The sequence below is a fragment of the Camelus dromedarius genome, chromosome 18 (assembly GCF_036321535.1).
Source record: "Camelus dromedarius isolate mCamDro1 chromosome 18, mCamDro1.pat, whole genome shotgun sequence".
Lineage (NCBI taxonomy): Eukaryota > Metazoa > Chordata > Mammalia > Artiodactyla > Camelidae > Camelus > Camelus dromedarius.
In genome coordinates, this window is record NC_087453.1 from 21,249,496 (window position 1) to 21,276,508 (window position 27,013).

The window sequence follows — 27,013 nt, forward strand, 5'->3', positions numbered from 1 at the left end:
AGCTCACAGTAGGTGCAGAGATGAGCTTCCTCCCTGACTCCTCAGGGTCACATAACCCTGTCTCCTGGGCTCCTGGCTGCTGAGGCCAGCCCAGTTCATCTCTTAAGTCTGAAAGCAGCGTCTAGTATGATGAGCTCCATTTTACAGTTGAGGAAACTGAGGCTCTGCAAGGTGGGGCATTTTGCCTGAGTCACTGCTGGTTGGTGGCAGCTAGGGACCAGACTCCCAGCTCAACCCCCAACTCGCTGTGACCCCCCACTCTGAGTGTGCTATGCTAAGGAGTTTGAGCCTGAGTCTTCTTCCCCTTCTAATTGGAATAATAATAATAATAGTTATGCCTACTTCCCGGAGCGACTGCGGGGATTCGGAGAGCCCTTGTATGTGAAAGAACCCCATTGTAAAGTACTCAGTCTTAATGGCAGTGTCATTAGAGGCCACGTTCATTTGCAAAGTGGGTTCCTCACCTTTCGTTTTCAACAGGAACACCCACACTCCTTTCTGCCCCTGTTGACCATGGAAGGAATTCTTTTCTACTTTTCTAAAACTGAAAATGGGCCATTGAAATAGTTGCTTTAAATATACTTGCCTAGACAAGTACACAGAATCTGGCCAGGAATTATTCTTTAGTTAATATTAAATAAGCGTGTTAGCAGTAGCTATCCGTATCGAGAAAATATGAAGTGCCAGGTACTGAGCTGGGTATTTTACATGTATTACACATTGACCCTTCTAGCAGCCTTATGAAGTGGGAAGGACTGTTATCTACATTTTACACATGGGGAAACCGAGGCTCACAGGTAGAGTTGACTGTCCAAAGGCATACTGCCAGGAAGTGTGCTGAGAGCTGGGATTAAATGCCAAGCTGTGGTCTTAACCATTTTGCTACCCCCTAAAAGGCTTAAGGCGGTGCCTGGTAACCATCTTTAAATATTAGCTATTGTTAGTGTTCTTATCACTGAAGAGGAAGCCTGGGACCTGGAAACTGAGGCCCAGAAGGGAGCTTGCCCAAAGTCACCCAACAAGTCCCTGGTGGCAGAAGGGTGGACTCGAAGTCTCCTTAAGTCCTAGAGCCCTTTGCCCACTGCACAGCCCCATGACTTTCCTTTGCCAGGGAAGGGGAAACCACCCCCATCTTTTGAGCCAGGGAACCTCTATCCCAGGGCTCTGCTCCCAGCATCTCCCATCTCATCCTCCTCTCTTGCCTCCAAAAATGGGAAGTGCCTGGAGTAGGGTTGAGGTTGGGATGGGAAGTGGGGCATACCTTCCCTTTTTGTCATGACAACCCACTCTCTCCATCCCCTGCAAAGGCAGCACAGAAGTTCTTTCCTTGTTGCCCTCACTGAAGAGTCTGCCTTGTGGAGGAGAAATGTGAATATTTCTTGACACTATCAAATTATGTGCCAGGCACTGTGAGAAGAACTCAGGATAAAGTAGAGAACAAAAACAGACTCAGCCCTGGTCCTGGTCCTGCCCTCCTGGAGCTTACAATTGAGTAAGAGAAACAGACATTAATTCAATTTATCTCATGAACAGTTGTGAGATTACAGTTGTGTCAGATGACAAGATGACAAGGACAGGGTATAAGAGGAAGGATTTTCGGTGACAGGGCCTGAGAAAACTCCCTTGGGAAAGCGGTGGCCAAGCAGAGACCTGAGGGGACACAGAGGCTAAGAGGGAAACATGTTTGGGGCAGTGGGACCAACCCTGGCTAATGTCCCAGAGCATAAGGAGCATGGTCCACACAGGAAGCAGGGGAGGCCCACGTGGCTGGAGCACACAGTGGAGAGGGGGACAGAATCTGTGGAGAAGGCGGGGCCAGGTCGTGAGGAACTTAGGAAACAGTCATTGGATGGTTTTCAGCAGGGATGTTAGTAATGTGTTCAGATCTCAGTGAAGCATCTTGTACACTGGATCCATCAGCAAATCAGTTATTCCCTCAAATCAGATCAAAATCTGACCATCACCATTCTTCCATTGCCACCACCTTGGTACAAGCTAATAAGCTAACAATCTACCATCCTCCTTACCCCCTGGAAGCTACACCAGTCTCCTTACTGTGCTCCTGGCTTCCAGACTTGCCCCTCATACTCTCTTCTGATGCAGCCAGAGGGGTCTTTGCAACACTCAGGTCAGACCATGCCATAGCTCTGTTCAAAGCCCTCCCATGACTCCCCATCTCAGAGCAAAAGCCAGAGTCCTTCCAATGGCCCACGAGGGCCCCCAGGATCTTGACCTAACTTCACCTTCTACCATCCTCCCAGCCTCACCACGTCGGCCTCTTGGCTTTTCCTGGAACACACCAAGCATACTCCAACCTCAGGGCCCTTGCACTTACTCTTCCCCTGCCTGGAATTCTTCCCCCAGACAGTTGCATGGTTTATTTCTTTACTTCAGGTCTTTACTCAAATGCCACTTTATAGAGATGCCTTCTCTTAGCGCCCTATTAAATGAGCAAACCTCCACCTACCATCATCCAAACTGCTATGTATTCGCTTACCCATTATTACCTGTATCCCTGACAAGAACGTAAGCTCCACAAGGGACAGCTTATTTATCCGTTTTGACCACTGCTATATTTTGTTCCTGGTGCACCTAGAACAGGGCCTAGCTCATAGCTGGTGCTCAGGAAATATTTGTTGGTGAGTCAGGAATATGGGTTTGGGACTTACCTCTAGCACGTCTTCTCCAAGGCTTGGATTCCTCCCTTAAAAGGGGTCTCCCAATGCTTTCCTCAATGTGAAAAATTAGATGACACAGGAAATGCATGTTATAGAGTGCCATCCAGATGTCAATGGTGAAAAGGTCCTGTGGCTTAGACACTGGCTTCTGATGCCTGTGTGACCTCGAGCAGGTCACTCATGTTCCCTAGACCTGCTACCTCTGCTTCAGAAGTTAATTGAGGGTTAAACAAGAAGCCATACAGGAAGTGTTTAACACAGTGCCTGATATGTAGTAATAATAACAACTGTCGCTGTTGTTGAGGGACTGGACAAAGGATTCTACTTCCTGGATTTGCTCTGTCTCTGGACCCTGCCTCTCTGGTTTTGGGATAAACATAGAGGGGACAGATGCCCCTTGTCCAGACCTGTCCTTATCTCTTCTGGGCAGTTTCTCTCCCTCGAAGCTTCAGGAAGTCCATATACACAGCAGATAACCCTGCCTGCAGGCTGGGCTTTGGAAAGTGACTGTTGAGTTGTGCTGACCTGGGGAGTGGTGGGAGAAGGCAGGGTGATGTGCCCAAGACCCCAGGGCTTTCCCCCTTGATTGTTTTGTTCATATGATCAAGGCCTGACAATTCTGCTTAACTTCCATTCATCTCACAGGTCTCCACGCCTGGCTTCCCCTACCCACCCCCAATGGAACCTGCTCACCAGCCCCCATCTCCTTCCTAGCATTTATCCCTTCCTCATGTCTTTGAGAGATACTTCAAATACAGTGTGTTGCCTGCATTAGCCTGGGAGCTGCACAGGGTGAGGCAGTAGTCTGTCGTGTTCACTGCTGGGTCCCCAGCACCAAGCCCAGGGCCTGGCACACATCAGGTGCTCGTAAGTCTCTGCTGCCTGAAGGAATGGATGGACTTCTCCAGCTTTCAGATAATAAAAATGGTCAAGAAGAGAAAGTTCTCAGGGTAGCTCCTCCCAGGTTACACCCAGGTTGTGTTCACAACACCGAGCAGTAATTTGCATTGCAGTCCTAAACTGGGGCCCAGCCAGGCATTCACTTTATAATCATCCTGGGGAGAAAAACAAAGCAGACAATAGAGATCCAAGCCCTCATTTTCTCAGGCAGAGAATCCTACCTTGAATTTGAAATAAGGGGTGAGAGTCCCAAAAGGCAGAGGCATTATCACCCCCACCCTCAAAACTAGGAACTGCCAAAAGGCCCTTTAAAAAGCAAATTTCTAGAGGGGACAGTGTAAATGTCCCTTGAAGCTTAGGCCAACAATCTGAAACAAGCTTAAACTTTATCCCGGGAATTCCACTTCTCAAATTTGTCTCAAGGGAAAATCTTGAGATTTGGAGAAATATTTTTGAACAGACAAGCAAGTACGTCATCACATCCTATACAGAAACCAGAGACTTGGAACTGTCCTAGAAGTCTAACAATAGAGGAGTGTTTACATTAATTTACATGTACAAGGTTAAAAAATGAAAAGTAGAATTGACTTCCAGCAAGCTCAGAGCCAATTTGAAAACTAATCAGTAACCTCTCTGCTGCCTCATGTGTTGGTAAATTTGCATCCTACCTGGTCCTGATTTACTATCTTTCTTTCTTTTTTTGTTTAATCTTCCTATTTTAAGTGTCTCATTTCCTCTGACCTTTAACTGCCTCCCAACAGGGGAGTTTTTGTCTAGTTCACTGCTCTGTCCCAGCACCTAGCACTATGCTGGGCACGTAGGTGTTCAATATAGACTTGTCCTATGAATGGACAAATGTATCTACACAGCTGACTTCAAGTCTTCTTGGGCAATTTGGCAACTCCTACCCAAATGAAAGGTACGGACCCAGCAATTCCATTCTAAGACCTCAAAACTCCATTCAAAAGAATGCAGATATCAGTATATGTAGGAATGCTCCCTCAAAGATTGTAATAGTGCAAATATGGGAAAACCCTAAGTGTCCACGAATAGGGGCCTGGTTAAGTCAGGTAGGAGTCATCCAGACGATGAAACACTATGCAGCTGTAAAAAAGAAATAGCAAATCTGTAATTGCTGATGTGGAGAGAGCTCCAAGATATACTGCTAGAAGGCAAGAATGCTGAATAGTGAAAAAGTGTATAGATGAGTGCATGGTTCAAAAAAAGTAATAATAACATGGAGAAAGAAGTCTAATAGGCCATTTCTGAGTGATCCTGAGAGCACATTTGGGAGGTTCCAACCTCAGTCCTGGCTCTAACCAGCAAGTGACCTTGAATAGTACCTTTCCTCTCTAAGCCCATCCCCACTTCTACAAAAAAACAAGGGTAAGAGATATGACCTCCTGGTGAGGCTACTGAGAGGATTAAGGGGGGGGGGGAATGCATATAAATGCCAGACCTCTCTCCCAGAGTTCACAAAGACATATTAGTTAAAATAGAAAATAATTTTTCTTGTGACAGGATGGGAACAAAGATCATTTAACTTTTCTCTTAGCCCCTTTCAAACTTATTCTGTAAATAAATTGAAATTTACAAAAGAATTGCAAGAATAATACAAAGAATACCTGTATATTCTTTACCCAGAGTCACCAATTGTTAACTTTTGCCATATTTGCACTACCCCTCCTCATTTCTTTCCTTTTTGTTTTGTTTGTTTGTTTTGTTTTGGGGGGAGGTGATGAGGTTTATTATTTATTTCTGGAGGAGGTATTGGGGATTGAACCCACGACCTCATGCATGCCAAGCATGCACCCTACTCATTTCTTTCCTGAACCATTTTATACCCCTTTACGTTAAATACATTCAGTTTGTATTTCTTAAGAACAAAGATATTCTCTCTCTCTTTTTTGATTATGCATTCAGTTTATTGAAGTATAGTCAGTTTATAATGTGCCAATTTCTGGTGCACAGCATAATGTTTTAGTCATATGTATACATATTCCTTTTCATATTCTTTTCATTTCATATTCATATTCTTTTTCATTATAGGTTACTATAAGATAGTGAATATAGTTCCCTGTGCTATACAGTATAAACTTGTTGTTTATCTATTTTATATATAGTAGTTAGTATCTGCAAATCTCAAACTCCCAATTTATCCCTTACCACCCCCTTCCTCTCCTGATAACCATAAGTTTGTTCTCTATGCAAAGACATTCTCTTGCGTAATCAAGTACAATTATCAAATTCAGGAAATTAAACATTGATATAATATTATTATTTAATCTAAAGTTGTGTTCGGTGGGAGGGTATAGCTCAGTTGTAGAGCACATGCTTAGCAAGCACAAGGTCCTGGGTTCAATCCCCAGTACCTCCTTCATTAAGTAAGTAAATAAATAAACCTAATTACCTCTCCCCGCAAAAATAAATAAAATAAATAAATAATAAAGTTGTGTTCAAATTTCATCAGTTGTCCCAATAATGTCTTTTTTTAAGGCAGGGGGAGGTAATTAGGTTTATTTATTTGTTTTCAACAGAGGTACTGGGGATTGAACCCAGGACCTCATACATGCTAAGCACACACTCTACCACTGACCTATACCCGCCCTCCACAATAATGTCTTTTTCTTAAAATGTGGTAAGAAATGAAACAAACACATCACATAAAATTTACCATTTTAGCCATTTCCAAGTGTACTAATCAGCAGTATTAAGTATATTCACATCTTGTACCAATAGTATCTTTGTCTGCAGTTGTTTACCTCCATCCAGTATCACACATAGCATTTCTGTAGCTACCTTTTTTTTTTTTTTAGTGTCTTTTAATCTGGAAAAACTCCCCAGCCTTCCTTTATTGACGACTTTCATGACATAGGTGTTTTGAAGAGTCTAGACTAACTGTAATTTTGTGGGGTTTTTGTTATGTGTTTTATAATTAAAGGAGTTAACAGTGAAGGCATGATGAGGATAATAATAAATGGGAACATGAAAGTATCCATAATATTGTTTTCCCTAGCTTTTGGTAGAAAGAGGACCTGGAGTTTGTCCCTCTTGTTAAAATGCAGGATCCCTGGGGTGGTGGAGAGGTTCTGTATCGCCACTGTATCAATGTCTATACCTGGTTGCGAGACTGCGCCCTGGCTTTGCAAGATGGGATCTGTGCATGGGGAGAAACTGGGGAAAGGGTACAGGGGTCTCTCTGTATGACTTCTTACAACTGTATGTGAATCTACAATTATCTCAGAGTAAAAGGTTTAATTTTTTTTAAAAAATGCCCTTTGGCATTTCAGAGCCTGAAGTGTCAACCATTCTCCTAGGGAGATCCTAGCCCCTTGGTGAAGTTCCCAGCGGGAATCCTCCTGCCTGAGAAAGGACTTCTTAATGAACTCCTTTCACTTGCAGGGGTGGGGGGAGGGGGTCTCCTTTGCCCTCCGCAGGGACATTTTAAAGTGAATGAAGGGAGCTAGGTCCCTCATTAAGGCTGAAATAGGAGCTGCTGGGGCGGTGGTTCTCTAGAAGGAGGCCTGGCCCCAGGTCTGCATTTCCTGCTACAAAGTTATCTCATTAGCAGTAATCACCCGCTCCTTTCTAGTCAAGAGTGGATTGTGAAGGAGAACGTTGGAAAAATAATTTTTATCTATTGTCTTTGTTAATTGCCAAGTTCTTAATAAAACTGAAAAACTGTGAAGACCTGAAAAGGCAACCAATGGGGATAAGTTATGGGTATTATTATATTCTCACTCAGTAGAATACTATGCTGCATTTTATGATGATGTTTTTGTAGCATTTATCAATGAAATCGAGAATGCTATTTTCTGAGATTTTTAAGTTTCTCTTAGAAGATCTGGGATTCCTGGGCTGAGGGATGTGGGTTAGAGAGCAGTGTTCTCATCAGGGAAATGAACCTGCCACCAGGTCCCTGTTCAGGCTGAAATGCTAATTCAGGGTGTTCTCAGACCGATCAAGTTCTTGTCTCTCCCTACCTTGAAGCTTTGTCATCCTAGTGCTATTCTGAACCCTGAAAGTCTGAGCGAAATATCCCTTGACCCTTCTAGAAATTTCTCCCACAGAAATAAACAGATGTGGAAAATAAATTGTGTACAGGGATGCTTATTGCCATGTCCTTTTTTTTTTTATAAGATTGAAAAACTGGAATAAAATTAAGAGTAAGCATTTACTGAGCACTTACCATGAGCCATTTGCTGTGCTAAGTGTTTTACAAGCATTGTCTCATTTCATATTTCCAAGTAAGTTCTACTATTGTCTCCATTTTTACAAATGAAAAAAGAAATGGAAGCACAGAAAGGTTAGTAATTTGCCCGAGAAAAAATAATTATTAAGTGGAGGAGACAGATGTGTAAATGACAGCAAAACACAATGTGATCAACATTAAAATAGAAATAATATGAGCGACAATAGTTAGACAATGCAAAGTATTGACATTATACACAGTGTGCATTTGGGTGCTTAAAATAAAGCCCAGCATGTGGTAGGCATTTTAAAATGGTGATTATTTATACCTCAAACTTGAATATGATCATGAACCACCTGGGGATTTTGTTAAAATGCTGAATCAGCAGGTGTAAGGTAGGTCTGAGAGTCTGCTTTTCCAACAAGCTCTAGGATAATGTCCATGCTGCCGGTCTAAGGACCACACTTTGAGTAGCAGAGATTGAAGAGCTTGGCAAAGTGGGAGAGTCCCTGAATATGCAAAAACCAAACAAATCATAGAATTACCCAAAGACCTGTGACGTGGGAGAAGACTGGAAAACAACACAGTTACTGTCTTACTGCAGTGATGGGCAGCAATTTCAAGTGAATTTCTTTCCCTTTCTCTATTTTCTGTCACATTCAATTCCACAAATATTTATAGTAGAGTACTTCAGCACCAGTCACTGTGGGAGCAGAAATGAAGGAAATCCAGTGGTTTCCTCAAGGTCGTTTAAAAAAAAAAGTTAAAAATAACTTACAGAAATACACTTGAAATGGGTGAATTTCCTTGTATATAAATTATACCTGAAAAAAGCTGATTTACTACTTAAAGATATGAATAAATATAATGCCCTGACAGGGATCTTTTTTAATAGGTTAAAACTATTTTAAAATAAAAATTCCTGGACGGTGAGTCAGGGGGTCTGAGTTCAGTTCCTGTCTGTCAGTAACCTGAAGGTTTATTCTCTCCCAGGTACCTTGGACTTGGACAGGTGCCTTGTATACATTCTCAAAGCACTTTGTACTTCTTGGCATCGGTTAATAATTTCACACACACGTGACTTTCACATGTGTGTCTACCTACCTGACTAAACTCTGACTTCTCCCAGGCCAGGCACTGTATCTGGCTTTGTCACTGTGGTGTCTCAGCACTTGTCAGGTCATCTGCCCCACAGGAGGCACTCAGTGTTATCTATTTAATGAATGCATGAATGAAGCAGTGACTAAAGGGTCTACCTCTGGATAGAAGACATTTTGTTCATACCATTCCAGAAGGGAATTTTAGGGAAGGGTAGAGAAAAAAACCTGGTGGGGAAAGCCAGCCAATCGTCCCCACACTCCTCCACCTGGGTTTCTATCCTCAAGGCTTGGCTCAGGGGTAGGTGCTTTTGGCGTGGGGGTCTGGTCCTAGATTCCAGGGAGCATGCCTTGGTTTTCTCGTCTGTCCAATAGGGAACAGCGTAATACTTACCTAGGGCTGCAAGGTTATCCTTGGGAAGACAGCATGGGGTTTCAAGGGCTGCAGTGATTATCCCTGTCTCAATAATCTCCCCTCCCCAACCTGACCACCTTCCTCCTTGGCACTATCACAGTCCTTTGCACTTCTTTGCGTCCGTTTCCTCCATGCCAGAGTTTCTCAAAGTGTGGTCTTTGGGAAATTGTTGGAAATGCAAATTCTCAGGTTCCATCCCAGGCCTTTCTAATCAGATACTCTGGGGGTGGGGCCCAGCAACTGGCCTTACAGCCAGCTCTCCAGATGATGCTGATGCAAGCCCAAGTTTGAGATTTTATTTCTCTGCTCTTACCCAAGCTCTCCTAGAAACACCTGGCCTGCCTGTTCACTTTTCTACCCCCAGTGCCTGGCATCTAGGAGGCAGGCAATAAATATCTGCTGAATGCATAACAACTATGAGAATGATACCAGCTAGCCATTGACTGAGGCCCTTCTGTGTCCCAGGCTACCTTCTAAACATTTTAGGAAGGTTAGGTCATTAAGGCTCCACCTAGGGATCATTTTACGGATAGTGAAGCAGGCTCAGAGAGGCCAAGCTCTGTGCCCAGGGGTTACCCAGCGGGAGATGCCGCAGGGAATCCCTCGTTTGAGGGCTGTGCTGCCCTGGGCCCTCGGCTGGCCCCGGCAGCCGCGGGTATCCTGGGCTCTGCGAGGGCTCCCCGCCCCCGACCCGGGACCGGCCCGGGAGCAGCGCGGCGGCGGCGGCAGCAGCGGCGGCGGGCGGCGCGTGGCGAAAGTGCGGCTGCGGAAGCGCGGCGAGGCCGGCCGGCGGCGCGAAGGAGGAAGTCGGGGGAGGCGCGGGAGCTGCGGGGCCTGCGGGGCCGGCCGGACGCCATGGGCCGCCTGCACTGCACGCAGGACCCCGTGCCCGAGGCCGTGGGCGGCGACATGCAGCAGCTGAACCAGCTGGGCGCGCAGGTGGGCCGGAGGCCGCGGCGCGGGGGCTGCGGGGCGGGGGCCGAGCGCGGGCCCTGGGGAGGGGAGGGCGGGTTAGGCCGCGGGCAGCCCGGGGTGCCTGGTGGCCGTCGGGGGTTCAGGGAGGGGCCAAGGGCCGTTGCGTCTGAGGCGAGTTTAGGGGCGGAGGGATCTCGGGAGGCCTAAGGCCAAGTTGAGGTGTGCCAGGGGGATCTCGGAGACCCAGATATGGGACTGGGGGACTGGTGGGGGTCCTGGGAACCAGGAGAGTTTGCAGGGCCCTGGAAGAGGGACTAAAGGGGAGCCTTGATGAGGCAGAAGGGAGTTTGGAGAACTGAAGTAACGGACAAAGGGCGTTGGGAGGCTGAGGGAGTTTGGGGGACCCGTGGAATTCGGTGTGCCAGGCGAGGGCCTGAGACGTTTAGTAGGGGGGCTGAGAGGACTTGGGGAGACTGAGGAGGGTCTTAGCATCCCGAGGGGGCCGAAGGGAGCTTGGAGTCAGGGCAGGTCCTCTGGGGGTGGGACGTCAGAGTAGGTAATGGCCAGGCCATAGTGGGATCCTCCTCATCTCCACCCCCAACCCCCAATTAAGGTAGCTACTGGTGGTCCCCCGAAAAGAAGCCATGCACCCTGCACAGCAGAGGGTAGTGGAGCTGGCAAAGCCTTTTCCTCCCTATTCAGGCTGCAGGTGCCAGCCAGTCACCTTGAAGGCGTCCTGCTCCTGGGCCAGTTGGGATGCTCTTTTCATACCACCAAGGCAGCCGAAATAAGCGAGTTAAAATGACACTTCTCACCATCACTGCAAATGTGCATCTGTTTCCCCCACTGGGTTGTAACTTCCAGGGAGGTGGGGCCCCTCTCTTTCACCTCAGCATCCTCACAACTTACTGTTTTCTCATGAAGTAACACTAGTTATAATGCCAGTCATGTTCTAAGGCTGCAGTGTCCAGTAGAAATAAATTGCAAGCCACAGGTCTACTTTTACATTTTCTAGAAACCACATTTAAAAATGAAAAAGAAACAGGAAATGAATTTACTGTGTTTTCTTTAATCCATTATATCAAAATATTATCATTTCAACATGTAAGCCCTATAAAAAATATCAATGAGATATTTTCATTTTTTGGTACTAAGTTTTTGGGGGTGGTGGTTAGTAATTAGATTTATTTATTTGTTTGTTTATTTTGGTGGAGGTACTGGGGATTGAACCCAGGATGTGCATTCTAAGCATGCAGTCTACCACTGAGCTATACCCTTCCCCCCTGGTACTAAGTTTTCTGATTTTAGTGTGTTTTGCATTTATAGCACATCTCAGATTAGCCTTTTTCAAGTGCTCAGTAGCCACCTGTGGCTAGCGGCCCCTGTACTGGACAGCACAGTTCTAAGTGCTTTTATATGTATTAAATCCCTAAGTCCTTGCAACCACCCTAGGAGTCACGTACTATTACCATAAAAAAACTGGGACAGGGAAATAAATTGACCTGTTTAAGGTCAGGCAGCCAGGAAGTGGTGAAGCCAGGAATTCTGAACCGGACGCCTGACTTAAGATCCTGGGGAATTAAACATACTAGAGTAGAGCTTTGTAGATGATCTCCCCAGCCAGGTAGTTTAGCCTTTACTTGTTTATGTATTGGAGTTTTCTGGAAGACTTCCATTTGGAGAATTAAAAAATTCTGCTGCTAAAAGAATTTTTTAAGCTCCTGTATTATGTGATCCCTAAAGTTATCTTGAATTTGGTATTCCTGGAAAATATAATCCACTTGTTTGAAGAGCAGAACTTGACTCATTTTCTAGCCTTGAGACATACTCTAAACCTTTACCTTTGTTTTTTTTGTTGTTGTTTCTTTTGGGGGGGTGATTAGGTTTGTTTGTTTATTCATTCATTCATTCATTCATTCATTCATTTATTAATGGAAGTACTGGGGGTTGAACCCAGGACCTCCTGCATGCTTGGCATGCACACTACCACTAAGCTATAACCTACCCCCCACCTTTGTTTTTAATACAGAAAACCTTTTTCCTGATGAGTAACTTACCAGAGTCATTTGGGCCATTTCTCCCCCATCTTTTAGGTGATCAAACTTCTCTGAGTACCCACTCTATTAGCTGAACTTACTTTGAAGTCTGAGGTCTAGGCCTTACTGTATTAATGTTAATATCACCATTTTTGCTTATTTAGTGGGTATTTATCTGAATGCCTACTATGCACAAAACAGCCACTTAACCCAGGGAGGTTACAAAAGCTTGCTAAATGAAGCCTTTTGTGGTAGGGAAGTTGTGATCTGCTCAGGAGGTTCAGAAAATGGAGACACAGTCCAGTACTAAGTGGATCTGCATGTGCTCTCTGATGCCTGTGGTCAGTCCTAAATAAAGTGGAGCCTTGAGAGTAGGGAGGATTAAGAAATAATCATTTTTAGAATGGTTATGAGAGGGGAAATTCAGAAAAATATAAAGAAGGAAACAAATGGTCTACATGCAGTCCTCTCACCTAGCTGTAAATGAAGGCAACACACACAGAATATTCAAACAGTATTCAAAGGTATGAAATTAAAATATCTATTTCTCTTGTCCCCAGAAATCATCATTTTAATAGCTTCCTGTGTAACTTTATAGAAAAAAAAAGTCTACATCTGCTACCATGTATGTGGGTATCCTTTAAAAACTTTTTTACCCCAAAGGGATTGTGTAATATTCCTTGAAATGGATCTACCATAATTTAACCAGTCCCCTATTAATAGACACTTAAGTTGCTTTCAGTTGTTTGCTTTTGTGAACAATACTGTCAACAAATTGTATTGTGAAATGTGTCTGGGTTTATAGATTTTTGGAACATCTCTGAAGGGTATACTTTTTGCAGTGGAATTACTAGGTCAAGGGGTATGATCATTTAAAAAATTAGATAGATTGCCAAATTGCCGTCCAAAAAGTTTGCCCCAGTTTATCCTCTCAACAGTATGCAAGCATGTCTGATTCCTTGTATTTTCACCAGCACTGGTGCCATCAGATTTTTAGCTTTTTTAGATCTGATAAGTGAAAAGTGGTATCTCCTTGTTTTGTTGATTTGTATTTCTCATCTGGAATGATCTTGAGCATCTTTTCATACATTTAACTGATGAGACTTATTAAGATTTTGATTTCCTGGGTAGTCCTGAGCAGGTGAGCTCAGCATTCCAGGGAGAGATAGCTATGCAGGTACAAAGGCAAAGAATGGGGAAGGTGCTTAGGGAAGATTTATTCAACAAATACTTACTGTGCACTTACAATGATTAAGGTGCTGTGACCATACAAAGCCGTAGGAGGAACCTTCTCTGTTAAGACAGGTTTGTGTTCCTTATCAAGATTGAACATTCTAAGTGCCCCCAGGTGAGGTTCCAAGAGGGAGCCTCAGAAGTTAAGAATCTGGGTAGGTCCCTTTCTCGTTGGGAGTGTCATGATATCTTGGCAGGGCTTTGAAGGATAAGGAGGGTTTGGAAAAGTGGAGATAGGGATGGGGGTCGTAACAGCCTACAGACCAGGTTAGCTCGAGCCCTGTCTTGGGAGAAGTAGGGGGATGAGACTACACAAGGAGCTTGAGCCTGAGTGTTCGGACTGAGGCCTGGAAACAGAAAAGTAGCTGGAGGCCTTCCAGCTGCCCCATTTTTTTAAAGGCCCTAGGTGGCATAAGAAACAGTTGGCCAGAGACCTGACAGTTCCACAGGTTTGCAGCAAAAAATAAAAATGTAAAGAAATAGAGGAAAATTCAGTTTGAGGGCACATTCTCAAGCCACTCTGGACTGTTCTTGTTTTTACTTTATCAGCGGTTGTGCAGGGCTAAAACCCAGTATCATATACTGCAGAAAGACAGTCCCTGGGTCAGCATTGGTTAAAGTGTTTCCGTGGAATATACATGAAGTTTTGAGAAAGCCGACACTTCTGTGCCATTGGTTGGTGGGAGTATAACTCCATGAAACTTCTTTGCAAGGCAATTTGACAACATTTTCTCAGAGTTTAGAATGCATATGTCCTAGAGAACAAACTAGTGGTTGCCAGTGGGAAGAGGGAAGGGAGGAGGGGCACAATAGGGGTAGGGGACCAAGAGGTAGCAACTGCTATGTATAAAATATATAAGCTTCAAGGATATATTGTCCAACACAGGGGATATAGCCAATATTTTATAATGTCTATAAATGGAATATAGCCTGTACAAATTGTGAATCACTGTGTTGTGCACCTGAAACATATGTTATACGTCAACTATACCTCAATTTTTGAAAATGCATATATTCTTTGACCTAAGATACATTTTAAGAATATATTTTATAGACATACATGTCACAGAGAAATATGTGGGAGGATGTTCACTGCAGCCTTGTTTGTAATCACACCAACAAAAACATACACAGACACTAATGTTCATCTCTAGGGAGCTAAATGATGCTAAGTCTGGAACAGTTGAATGCCATGCAGTTGTTACAGGAACTGGGTAGATTTAGATCTGCTGACGTGATTGGTCGCTAAGATATAATTGAATGAAAAAAAGGCAAGGTGCAGGGAGTGGGTTCAGTATGATCCCATTTGTATTAAAAAGAAATTAAATGAAAATAAAATTGAGGGGAAGACCACAGAGGTACTAGCAGTAACTACCTGTGCAGGGTGGGACTCAGGGCAGAGGAGGTGGGCCGGGAGAGAGCAAGACTTTTTTTCTTAGTTTTTTGTAGGGGACAGTAATTAGGTTAATTTATTTGTTTTTAGAGGCAGTACTGAGGATTGAACCCAGGACCTTGTGCATGCTAAGCATGTGCTCTACCACTTGAGCTATACCCTCCTCCCAAGACATTTTATATTCCTTTAAGGTAGCTGAGTCTTTAAAAAACTTTGCATGTATATTACTTTTATATTTTCAAAGGCTAGTTATATTTTAAAATAGAATACGTTTTAGAATAAATTACCACAGAGTCTTGCCAGGGGATCACGTGGAGTTTGGTGTGTCATGGTCAAAGGGGCAGGTGCGTTTGCAGTCATATTATTCGTACAGCTTTAGGGACTTTGAGCTGAAATACCTGCCTGTAATTTTTTTTTTTCTTTTTTAATGTTGTATTGCTTTAGGAAGGTAGAGCAAATGGTTTAGTGACTTTAATTACGGCTATGGTAATTGCTGCCATATATTTAGCCTCTAGCCTTGCACTGAACTGGAGGCATTTCATGTGCCAATACAATTAGTACCATTCTGGAAGCTATGTATTATTACCTTTGTTTTCCCTATGGGGACTGAGACAGAGAGAGGCTAAGTGACTTGCCCAGGGTCACGTGGGTGCTCAGTAGCAAAACATTGATTCACATCTGGGTCTTCTAAACTCTTGTGTCTTGGTTTCCCCCATGATGCCACATAAATGGTGCCCACTGGGAGGTGACATGAGAAAGAAATATGTGTCTCAGCATGCTGGGGCTGCTGTAACAAAGTACCATAGACTGAGGGCTTGAGCAATAGACATTTATTTCTCATAGTTGTGGAGGCTGGGAAGTCCAAGCTCAAAGTGCCAATGAGTTGAGTTCCTGGCTAGAGTGCTCTTCCTGGCTCACCTCCTCGCTGTGTCCTCATGACATGTGCCTCACCGAGAGCGAGCTCTGGGGGTGTCTTCCTCTGCTTACTTACAAGGGCACCAGCCCTATCGGGTTAGGGCCCCACCCTTATGACCTCATTTAACCTTTGTCACTTCCTCACAGGTCCTCTCTCCAAATTCAGAAGTATTGGGGGTTAGGACTGCAGATGAATTTTAGGAAAACACAGATAACTCAGTTCTTAACACTATAGTACTGGTAAAGAGACTAACATGCACAAAAGAATAAAAGACAGTTCTAAGACAGAGTATAATAACATGTTACACTTTACTGCTTTGTCATGTACACAACAAGATGTTTATTGTGGGGAAAAAAAACCCAGCAAACACAGATAGACAAAACAGAAGAAAATAAAAATCACCCAAAATCCTGCCACACGAAGTCACCGCTTTAAAAAGCAAGGTGGAGAAAAAGTTCATGCAATATGTTACCATTTGTGAGAAATTATTTGTTTGGATTGATGTATGTTTGAATAATAAATATGAGGAAGTATAAACAAAAAGACAAAAGAAAAAGAGGTAACTGCTGTTAATGTTCCAGTGATTTTCCCTTTCAGGTCTTGAGTGTGTGCATTGTGAAATGGTCACCACCCTAAGTCTAGTAATCATCTGTCACCATACAGACTTATTGCAATATTATTGACTGTATTCCTTCTGCTGTACATTACATCTCCATGGCTAATGTATAACTGGAAGTTTGTACCTCTTAATCCCCTTAGCCTATTTCTTCCCCCACCCTCTCCCCCTACCCGTTTGTTCTCTATATCTATGAGTCAGTTTTTGTTTTGTTTTGTTTTTGTTTTTCGTATTTCACATATAAGTGAGAGCATATGGTACTTGTCTTTCTCTGACTTATATCACCAAGCATAATACCCTCTAGATCCATACATGGTATTGCCAGTGGCAAGATTTCATTCTTTTTATGGCTAAGTAACATTCCATTGTATATATACACCACATCTTCTTTATCCATTCATCTGTCGATGGACACATAGGTTGCTTCCATATCTTGGCAATTATAAATAATGCTGCAGTGAACATTCTTTTCACATTATGAATATTTGTAACTTCAAGATAATCAAAACAGGTGCCAACACCTGTGTGTTCTTCTCTTTCAAAGGCTGTAGTTGGATGGGATGTGGGAACACTAACCCAGGAGTAGAATTTTACTGATGTTCTGTGTTATTCTCTTCACAGCAGTTTTCAGCCCTGACAGAAGTGCTCTTCCACTTCCTAACTGAACCAAAAGAGGTAAAGTATCTTGTGAGAAAGAGAGTTCCCGAGTCTGGGTCTCCAGTCCTGAGATGCTTAGAAAGTGAAGTCCTGGTTTGTGCTGTTCCCTCTCTGCAGGTGGAAAAGTTTCTGGCTCAGCTCTCTGAATTTGCCGCCACCAATCAGATCAGTCTCGGTCCCCTCAGAAGCATCGTTAAGAGCCTCCTTCTGGTTCCAAATGGTGAGTAGCCTCTCCCAGCAGCTGAGGCCAGAGATATTACTTGAACATCCCGTCAATCCACAGAGTTGGCAAGCGTGCTCTGGGCACTGATCCAGAGCATTCGGTAGTGAGCCCGACATGGGCGGGTCTCACAGTCTAGGGAGGGAAGCCAGGTAAACAGACAACCGTGGTAGAGTATGACCGAGGTGCAGCTCAAAGCGCAGTCTGCATCCTGGCTTCCAACCCCAGACTTACCCGGTCCTCTACATGATAGGTACAGAAGTTGAGAGTAAGCATTTAGAAACTTCTATAGCAATTTGACAAAGTCTCTTGAATCTACTAACTTTTAAAAATGGAACTTGTATTGTTTTTAATGTAGTAAAATAGACATAATATAAAATTGACCTTGGGGAGGTTATAACTCAAGTGGTAGAGCACATGCTTAGCATGTACGAGGTCCTGGGTTCAATCCTCCAAGTACCACCTCTAAGCATAAATGAATAAACCTAGTTACCCCCCCCAAAAGAATAAAAATTAATAAATTTTTTAAAATCATGGTTAATATTAAAAATAAATTTTAAAAATTAAATTGACCATTTTAACTATTTGTCTTTTCATTTCATATTTCTAGGAATTAATTTTCATTGTGTTTTACAAAAATATCAGTCCATGATGGATTGAAAATTTAAAAAGATAGGTCTTTTGACGCAGATGGTTTGAGAAGCAGTGTTTGCCTTAGAGCATTTAAGGAAAGTTTCTGGCCAGGAGGGTGGTGATCACAAAGGTTGAGCTGTAGGACTATTCGTTGTAGCCCTGTTTATAGTAGAGAAAAATTAGGAAAAGTCAAATCACCCATCAGCTGGAGTTTGGTGTAATGAGCTGTGGCCCATTTTCACAGGGGACTATCGTGGTGGTCAAGAACTTTAGTTTGGAGGACCTGGGTGTGAATCCCAGTCTGACCCCTGATAAGTAGTGTGACTTTGGCTAGGTACCAGATTTCTTTCAGCCTCTAGCAACAACCTTCCACTAGCTGCTTGTCCCCCCTCTAAACTTGTTTTCGGTGCATCCCTGGGGTTGTTTTGAAAATTAATTAAGATAAGGTTAAATTAAATGCTTAGCACAGTACCTTAGTAAAAGGTTGCTCTTATTTTTCAAATTATGTAGAAATTTAAAAAGAAGCTGTGGAGGAAAATGTAATGATATGGAAAACCTTTCAGAATATTCTGCTTAATACTGTCTACCACAGTCCTATTTTTGTGTTTAAAAAAAAAGTTAACTGTGATTGTATCTGACTGGGCATCAAGTTGTTTTGTTTATTTTTAGCTGTGTATTGTCTAAAAAGTTGTTAGAATTAATTTGGCAATTTAATGAAGAGGTAATTGTATTTAAAGAGAGAGGCGACATTTGAGCCCAGTCTTAAAAGAATGAATAAATGTTGACCAGGCTGAGAAGAGGTAAAACAGCATCCCTACTTTGCACATTTTAAAAGTCAGTAATAAGCTGATCTTCCCAAGCTCTCAGCCCAGTGGTGCACTAAAAGTTGGGAGCTTAATTTGTTTGTTCCTGTTGGGCACCTTCCCATATATCTTAGTGCACATCCTTTCCCTTGCCCTGTCTTGTGCTCCTAAGGTTCAGGGCGCTTCAATCAGAACATCTCCGAGATTTCCAAATGTGAAATTTTATGATCCTCTATGTGATTCTTGCGTTCTTGCCCTCATGACAGGTTAAAAGCATGAGAACCACAAGGCTGGATGGGAACTTGCAGTCTTTTTAACACAGGAATAAATTTTCATTAAAACAGTGCAGAACAGTGCAGGGAAAATCCCCTTTTGATCATCCTACTCTTGTCTTTAGAAATAATCACAGTACAATTTTGGTGTATACCCTTTTATATTTTTACATATACTGACAGACACACATATATGCATTCACGTAGTTTTGTTTTTCATAAATAGCAGTAAACCATAGACTTGGACTGCAGCTTGCATTTTTGTTCTTCTGCTATCTGCAGTGTACCATGGACTGAATGTATCTTCTTTTAGTTAATCCATTTCCTATTGCTGGACATTTCAGTTATTCTGACTCTTCACTCTTAGAAACAATACCGCGGTGAACATCCTTACGACATCCACGTACTGCACGTTTGTGAGCGTTTCGGTAGGATGGGCACCCAGAATGCAGAACCAGAAGTTTTTATGCCCTTTGTCAATCTCACTGTAGGAATGAGTCTGTCAGTGGGTGCATACCTGTTAGCCGTTGTGGGCGCTGATTTTCAGGAGACCTCTGTCTGGTGTCCTCCCTTCTTTCCTGTCCTTCCATCTCCTCTCTGCTTGCCGTCTTCCTCCATCCTGCCAGAGCCTTAGTCCCTCCCAATTCTTGAGCTCCAGCCCCTGTGCTGCTACTTTCAGAAAGTCATCCCAAACCATTTCAGTCCACAGTGACCTCCCTTCCTCTTAGCAACCGAGATTTCTTCTATCTGCAGCCATCGTGGACCATAATCATTTTGTTTTCTGTTGTCGGTGCTGTTTGGTATGTGTCTGTCCCATGACCCTAACAGAGAGCTAGTTCCTTGAAGTCAGGGACAGTCCGTACTACTTTCCTAAACCACAGTTATCAGTAAAGTGATGACAGAGTGTGGGAGCTTTTAGACCATGCTGAGTGAGTTGAGCTGAATTTGGGAGATCCTGTAATCCTCCCAGCGGATGTTGGGTGTATAATCTTCAAGCAGGATTGATTATCAATGTTGATAGCAGGTCGTTTTATATAGATGCAGACAGCACAGAGGAACTAAAAGCATACCATTCAGAGGTGGGCTTTGCAGGCTTGTTTGGATTTGCGTGTCGGTCCTATCACCTAACAGAGCTGTTGGACCTTGGACAGATCAGCCTTTTGGATTCTTAGCTTCTGATCTGAAAAACAGAGTAATAAGAGCAGTTTATGGTGTTGGTGCTAGGAATAAATTAGTTAATACACATAAAGCACTTAATACAGTGCTTGCTGAACTTTAGCATTATTTATTCATAGTTCAGTTAGAGTCCTATGCCTCGATATCAAATCATCAGATAAAACATTCCTTTGTCTAATGGAGAAGATCTGAATTCACTTCACCTCTTGACTATTTAACACCCCAAAGCTTTTCAAGTTCTAGAATCCACCTCGGGTTTGCTGTGCTTCTCAGTAGCACTCAACAATTTCTGTTTATTTTACTCTTCTTTTTGTTCTTATACAATCTGACTTTTCTCTTCCTGCATAGTTTTTCTGCTTGAATTCTCCATTTCTTCTAGAGCATCTCCTAAGCATCTGAAATGGTAGCTTATAAGTCTCCTGGCTTCTTCCTCATCTTTTGGCCTGATGTGCCATCTTCTTTTTGATCCCAAAGGCTGCCATCCCAGAACAAGTTCCCAGCCCTTCATGCCTCGTTATGGCAGTGACATCTCCACCTCTCTTCTTCCATCCTGGATTCCAGGTAGCCCTGGAATGCAGGTACAACTTGGATCCTTGGATCCTGCAGCTCCTCTCAACTATTTACTTTGCAGAATGAATTTGTTTGTCGTTAACTTGGCTTTCAAGGCCTTCTCCAGTCTAGTCTGAAATGCAAGGCCTTCGTTCTCTTTCCCTTCCCTCATCCTGGTCTTCCCTGTGCGGTAAGACCTCATTGTAGAAGTGCAGCCTGTTAGAGCTGAAGGCACCTGGAGAACCCTCCAGATCCCTTTTCCTCAAAATTAGTGTTTTCATCCAGAAAAGACTTCTGTGGCCAGACAAGGTCGTAAAATACCATCCCTCCACCCCCCAGCCTTGGAATCTTGGAGATTCACAGACACATTCACATATCTCAGGCTCTGAAAGGTCCTGCAGTAAAAAGCAACCTGCTTAACCAGTATCTGTGAAACAGTTAACTATGGAACGCTTCCTTTTTTAGAGGTGGAGGGGGGAATGGAGGAGGGTCAAGTAAAAGCTTTGTAAAATGCTGATCTAGTCTGATCTTTGTCTTGGAGATAAAGAAACAGAGCCCTAGAGAGGAGAAGTGACTAGCTTAAGATCTTACAGTGGAAAAACTGGGGCTAGAACCTCCCTTGATTAGCTCAAAACCTGTGGATTTTTGTGTGTGTTTTTATTGTTCTTTAATGTTTTTCTTTCTTTATTTAGTATGTAATTCTTAAAAGCATCTGACTTGGACGTTTATCAACCCATGGCCAAATTGCTTCATCTGTGCCCCATCTACTTCTCCTTACTGCTCTACAAACTGGATTATTTCAAAACAAATCTCAGACATCATATCATTTTATTCCTCGTTCCTAGTTACGTATCTCTAAAAGATAAAGGACTTTTCCCTGTTTATCAAACTACTATGCAATTATCATATCTAAAATTAAAATGTGCAGTCAGTGTTTAAACTGCCCCATTGTCGTATGCATTTTGTTTGAAAGCGTTGTTCTCATCAGGATCCAGATAGGGCCCCCACCTTGCATTTGGTTACTCAGTGGCCCTTGTGTGCTTACTTGTCACTGTGGCTGTTTCACAGCTCTGAGACCTCAAGCCAAGCAGTTAACCAGTGAAATCAGTTTCTTCAGGAATAAGATGGAGCTAATACTAGTAGCTCATACACTGTTACAAGAATGGAGAAAGATAATGAATGTAAAGTGCTTGCTTCAATAATAAGGTGGTAGCTACACTGCTGCTATTATCATTGTGATGATGATTATGAGTTGTCTCCCAGAAAAGATTACAGATAATGTCACAGTAGGGCCACAATTTAAGCCTGTTTTTACTTTAATACTTAGCAAGGTATCTGGCCCTTGTGGGTACTCTGAACTGATTGTTTTGCAAGGAAAGGTGATAACTCACCTACCCCACTCCAAAGGAGTCTATCTGGCTGAACAACAGCAACAACAACAACAAAGGAATAATTAATCAGCATTGACAATAGTCACAAATGGTCTTCAATCAAATGTTGAACTAACTTCCCCAGGGCTCCCAACGTCACCTTACCCTGTTGCTTTTCTCTATGGCACTCTTCAACAATACTTGATGTAGCTTACTGATTTGTTACATTATGGTTATGGTCTTTCTCCGGAAAGAATGTGAGCCTCATGAGGGATTGTTGTCTGTTTGGTTCATTGACGTTCCCCAGCTTGCAGCAGAGTGCTGGCGTGTAGCAGGTGCTTCGTAAGTCTGTGTACAGTGACCATGACCTCTGTTGCCCTGTGAACCTCGCAGGGGTGGATTCAGCTGGTCAGCCTTCAGGGTCAGTAATCACCAAATGAATGGGGCTCACCATCCTCTCCCATCTGCTTCCTCCTCCAGGGGTCTTTACCAAGGCTTAGTTCTCATTACACTAAACAAGTTTACATAGGTTTGGGATGGAAGAAGTGTGTTTGCTAATTTTCCAGCTGTTTCCTGAAACCCTCACCCTCACATACACCACTGTCTTGTCACCCACATTATTTGATAGTAGTGGGGGTTTGCCTAAGGCAACTGCTCCTGTGACAATTGGAGTTCTAGGACTTTATGTCTGTGTTTAAAGGACATTCTCAGATTTCCCCCAGTGATATGTTCTGGTGACTCCAGCCCTGGAGTTCACACAGTTTTCTGCCTGACATAGGGTCAGGGTGCTTTGGACAAAGGAATCACCAAAGGAAAAAGGTGAAAAAGAAGTTAAGGACGTAAGGCCTAGCCTGACACAAATGGATACAAATTTTCTAAAATACGGCTCCTGCCTGCCCCAGGTAATGAGGTGACATCAGGATGAAGAGCTTGCTCTGTGGCCCTGCAGCTTGTTAGCCTTTGTTGTCAGTCGCTTTCAAGGCATCTCAGAATGACCTGGAGTAGAAAGAGGCAGCTCAGAATGAACTCTGGCCTGTAGGCTACTTTGTCTGCCACTTGCTGGCTGTTGTGGCCCCAGGCAATTCATTTAACCTTTGTTTGGGGGGCAAGGGGTAACTTTTTTTTTTAATTATGTAAAAAGTACAAGAAAGGAAATTAAAATGGCTCACTATTTTGCCACCTTCACATTAAAAAAAAAGTACTTGCAGCTAGAAAAATTTTAAATGACGCAGAGAAAAATAGTCCCACCAGTCCCTTTCCCCAGAGATATCTACTCTTTAAATTTTTATGGATATGTTCTGAAAAACTGTGCCTTACCTCTGTCTACATTGAGTGCTACCTTATTCTTTTTTTTTTTTTAATTTGTTTTGAGGGGGAGGTAATTAGGTTTATTTATTTTGGGGGAAGGTACTGGGGATTGAACCCAGGACCTCACGCGTGCTAAGCATGTGTTCTGCCACTTGAGCTATACCCTCCCCCAGCTTGTTCTTTTTAGAGACTCATAGTATTCCATTGTATTCCTCCCAGAGGGAACTGCAAGGGCAAATGCCAGGGGGTAGGAACCTGCCTGGCAAATTACAGGAAAAGCTGAGTAAGCCAGGGAGAGAGCACAGGGTCCTGGCGGAGGCCAGACCCTGCTGGGCACTGTGAGAACTTTGGATTTTACTGGGAGTGAAACAGGAGCTGTTAGAGGGTTTTGAGCAGAGCAGAGACATGGTCTGACTTAAGTTTTAACAAAAGCACCTTGGCGCCCAGGCTGCTGTGTGGATGCACCAAAACCAGTGCACCATTCTTAACTTTCCCTCTCCTCTGCCCATGTGGCCGAAGAGCTTCCCAGGTAGATCTCAGCGTATTTTGAGGGCATGTCTATAGGGTGAGTTCTTGGCAGCACCGTTGTTGACTATGGATTTGCCAAATTGTCTCCCCTCAAAGCTTAATCCTTCTGATCTTTAGTTTCTTGGTAAATTAAAAGTTACAATAATAATCTCTACCTCAGAGTACTGTGGGCTCATCAAACAGAATATTCGATTTGAACTGGGTATAAACTAAGGAGTGGACACGTGGTAGCTAGAAGTTCAGTGGGTCAGCTAGGAAGTAGCCCCATTCTTGGAGGGCTTTTATGGCTGAGGTTTCCTGGGGTCTTGCCTTTTTTATTTCCCTGTGGCTTCCTTTCTCAGTCTGATTTTGGAGATAAAAGATTTCCTCCCTTTGTTGACATGGTTTATTTTGCAGGAGACAACAGCTTTTAGGATTGTTTTTCTGGAGTGTGATGGGGGTTGGGGGCTCAGGTTTAGGGTGTTACTTCAGGGCCTTCCCTGGATGGCGGTGGATGTCTTCTTACTCTTTAGTCATCTTCTGGAAGACCAAGAAGTGGAAAATTTTAAAGTGGCTGCCAGATTGTGACTCTGGACTGTAGCCTGCAGGTGGAACATTGAGAAGCCCAGATTGCTGGCAGCACCTGGTTTTCAGGAATTGGGCCCTGCGAGCAGAACAAATCTGCCCCCATGGGTGTGTTCCCAGAGCTGCAGAGGGGAAGCCTCCACAACCCCTCTGCCAGCAACTTGGGAACCGTAACCAAACTGCTTAGTTCATCTTGGTTACTTCCTGAGAGCTGATCTTCCTCAGCAGCGCTGCCCAACATGTAGATGGAAACAATCTGTAAGCTGCGCTGACCAGCACTGTGGCCCCTGGGCCCAGGTGGCTGTTGAGCGCTTGAAACAGCTCCGGCAAGCAAGGAACAGAATGTTAAATTTTGTTTCACTTTAATTCACTTAAAGTTAAATAAACGCGTGCATTTAGTGGTTACATCTCACTTGTGCCCCGCCTGACGTGACATGACACTGGGCTCCGGAGGCTGTGGCCTTTCCTCAGATCAGGTACCCCGTCCCTGAGCCCCTGCCTCTCACGTCTTCCACACTTTCTGGACAGGCCAACACCTGTGTTGTATGAGAAAAAGAATGTGCTGCCTCCTTCTCCCCCATGTCGGATGCTCCCTCCTCCCCGGCTGGATTGGGGTTGCCCTGAGCGCTGCGTCTCACGGGCGCCTCTAGTCATCTGTGTTGTTTAGGCTGTGCCCGAGTACCGGCTGCCAATTGATTTGCCCTTTTTGACTGATTTCTCCCCTGTCTCCCAGGTGCCCTGAAGAAGAGTCTCACGGCCGAGCAGGTCCGGGCTGATTTCATAACTCTGGGTAGGTCACCACCCAAGGTTGCTCAGGGTGACCGGCACTGCGGCTCTTCATTATGTTAATGTCTCCTTCTACTCTCTTGTAGGTCTTAGTGAGGAGAAAGCCACTTACTTTTCTGAAAAGGTATCATAATTCCTCTTAACCAGGGTTAATTTTGATGGCTTGCTTTTTATTTCATGAAAAGAAACAAACTTAAAGCACAGACTAAGGAAAAATCATCAATCATTGTGTGTCATTCCCCCAGCTTAATGTTTTTCATTTGGTTTCATGCAAATGACATACATCCAGCTTTTAAACAGCGCTATTTAGTGCATCTTTCATTTTTTCCCTCTGATTTGACTGAACATAAATGTCATACAGTTTCCGTTCCAACCTGGGTTAAATCTTAGAATTAAAACATTTGTATAACCTCCTGCCTCTCTACTCCCCTCAGCCCCCAGATCTGTGCTCATAGGCCAAGCCCTTGGTTCTGCGTTCTTCCTACTGTCTGCCTAAAGACTAAACATGCTGTGTTGGGGGCAGAGTGAAGAGGGGACATTTTTCCCATTGTTATGACTTTGGCTCTTTGCTTTTGTTCCAGTGGAAACAGAATGCCCCCACCCTTGCTCGATGGGCCATAGGTCAGACTCTGATGATTAACCAGCTTATAGATATGGAGTGGAAATTTGGAGGTAACTAGTTAGAGCCATTCCTGGGTCATTTGGGGGACGTAGGGTTGGGTTGCAGAGGCTTTCGATGGCTTCGCTGGGGAAGCGGTCTCCTCAGTCTCCCGAGACTGTTGGGACCAGCAGCTGCTCCTCTGTGTCATTGTCCACATTCAGCAGCAATTTCTGTCCATGGCTCTCAAAAAGCTCACTTCCTGAAAAGCACATCTTGCCGTCCTCATACTGGCCCTCACATGGCTTCTGCTGTACAACCTGCAAGATTGGGGTCTTCAGAGTGTGCCCTCAGTCACTTACTGTTTTTCTCTTTTGTGTCATAGTGACATCTGGGAGCAGTGAACTGGAAAAAGTGGGAAGTATTTTTTTACAAGTAAGTCTCCTCCTGATCCTTGAAAATTGGGAGATTTTTCACTTGGTTAAAAAGTGTCAAATCTACATTGGGTTTCTTTAATATCCAATGAAATGGATGTTCCACTGAAGTGCCTCATGTATCTCATAGCAAAGTGATCAGCCAGAGATGTGCTCACAAACATGCCCACTTTCAGATGAATAGGATATGGCTGTGATTCTTGCAGGTTTGATTGGTCTTATAGTTGTGGGAATTGTGAAGATGTTTTGGTGGTGGACGATCCAGATTGCTCCTGAGTGACTCTCAAGTTAGACGCTGGATGCTTTGACATTTACGTAAAGTTCAGGTTTCAAGAATTTCTTTGCCCAAACATCGTCATTTTAATTTAAATATTCTTTTCCTTTTTTTCTTTTTTTTCTTTCTTGGATCAGTTAAAGTTGGTCATTAAGAAAGGAAATAAAACCGAAAATGTGTACATAGGTGAGTCCAAATTCCCACTTGAGCCTTTTCACTTTTCCCTGTTCTCTTTAATCACTGGGCTCGGGAAGCCCATCACTGTCATAACCGAGCTGTGGAGCCACCATTCTGCCACCTTTGCTGTCATAAACGATAAGCCATTGGCAGGTTGCAGACCTGCGGGGTCTCCCACAGTTGAAGACTTTTTTCCTAAGGGGAAAGGAGCAGGGGGGGAATGGCGATACCGAAGAGCAAGAAGCTCTGGCTGTAGGAGTCGCGGTGAATGTC

The 27,013-nt window shown here is 43.7% G+C and overlaps 1 protein-coding gene across 3 annotated transcripts in view; it reads left to right on the top strand.

Moving 5' to 3' along the window:
- The first annotated feature begins 9,807 nt into the window (after positions 1–9,807).
- The window catches only part of COMMD7 (COMM domain containing 7), a 30,136-nt gene continuing 12,930 nt past the window's right edge, over positions 9,808–27,013 (top strand). The window contains exons 1-8 of one of the 3 annotated variants that reach the window (XM_031433990.2): positions 9,808–10,221; positions 17,013–17,066; positions 17,166–17,268; positions 25,205–25,261; positions 25,344–25,381; positions 25,839–25,929; positions 26,241–26,290; positions 26,701–26,749. In XM_031433990.2, coding sequence (XP_031289850.2) covers positions 10,138–10,221; positions 17,013–17,066; positions 17,166–17,268; positions 25,205–25,261; positions 25,344–25,381; positions 25,839–25,929; positions 26,241–26,290; positions 26,701–26,749 — 526 coding nt within the window. In that variant the 5' untranslated portion in view covers positions 9,808–10,137. The remainder of the gene's footprint in view (positions 10,222–17,012; positions 17,067–17,165; positions 17,269–25,204; positions 25,262–25,343; positions 25,382–25,838; positions 25,930–26,240; positions 26,291–26,700; positions 26,750–27,013) is intronic. The other 2 variants (XM_031433991.2, XM_064475771.1) reach the window with 2 other exon arrangements.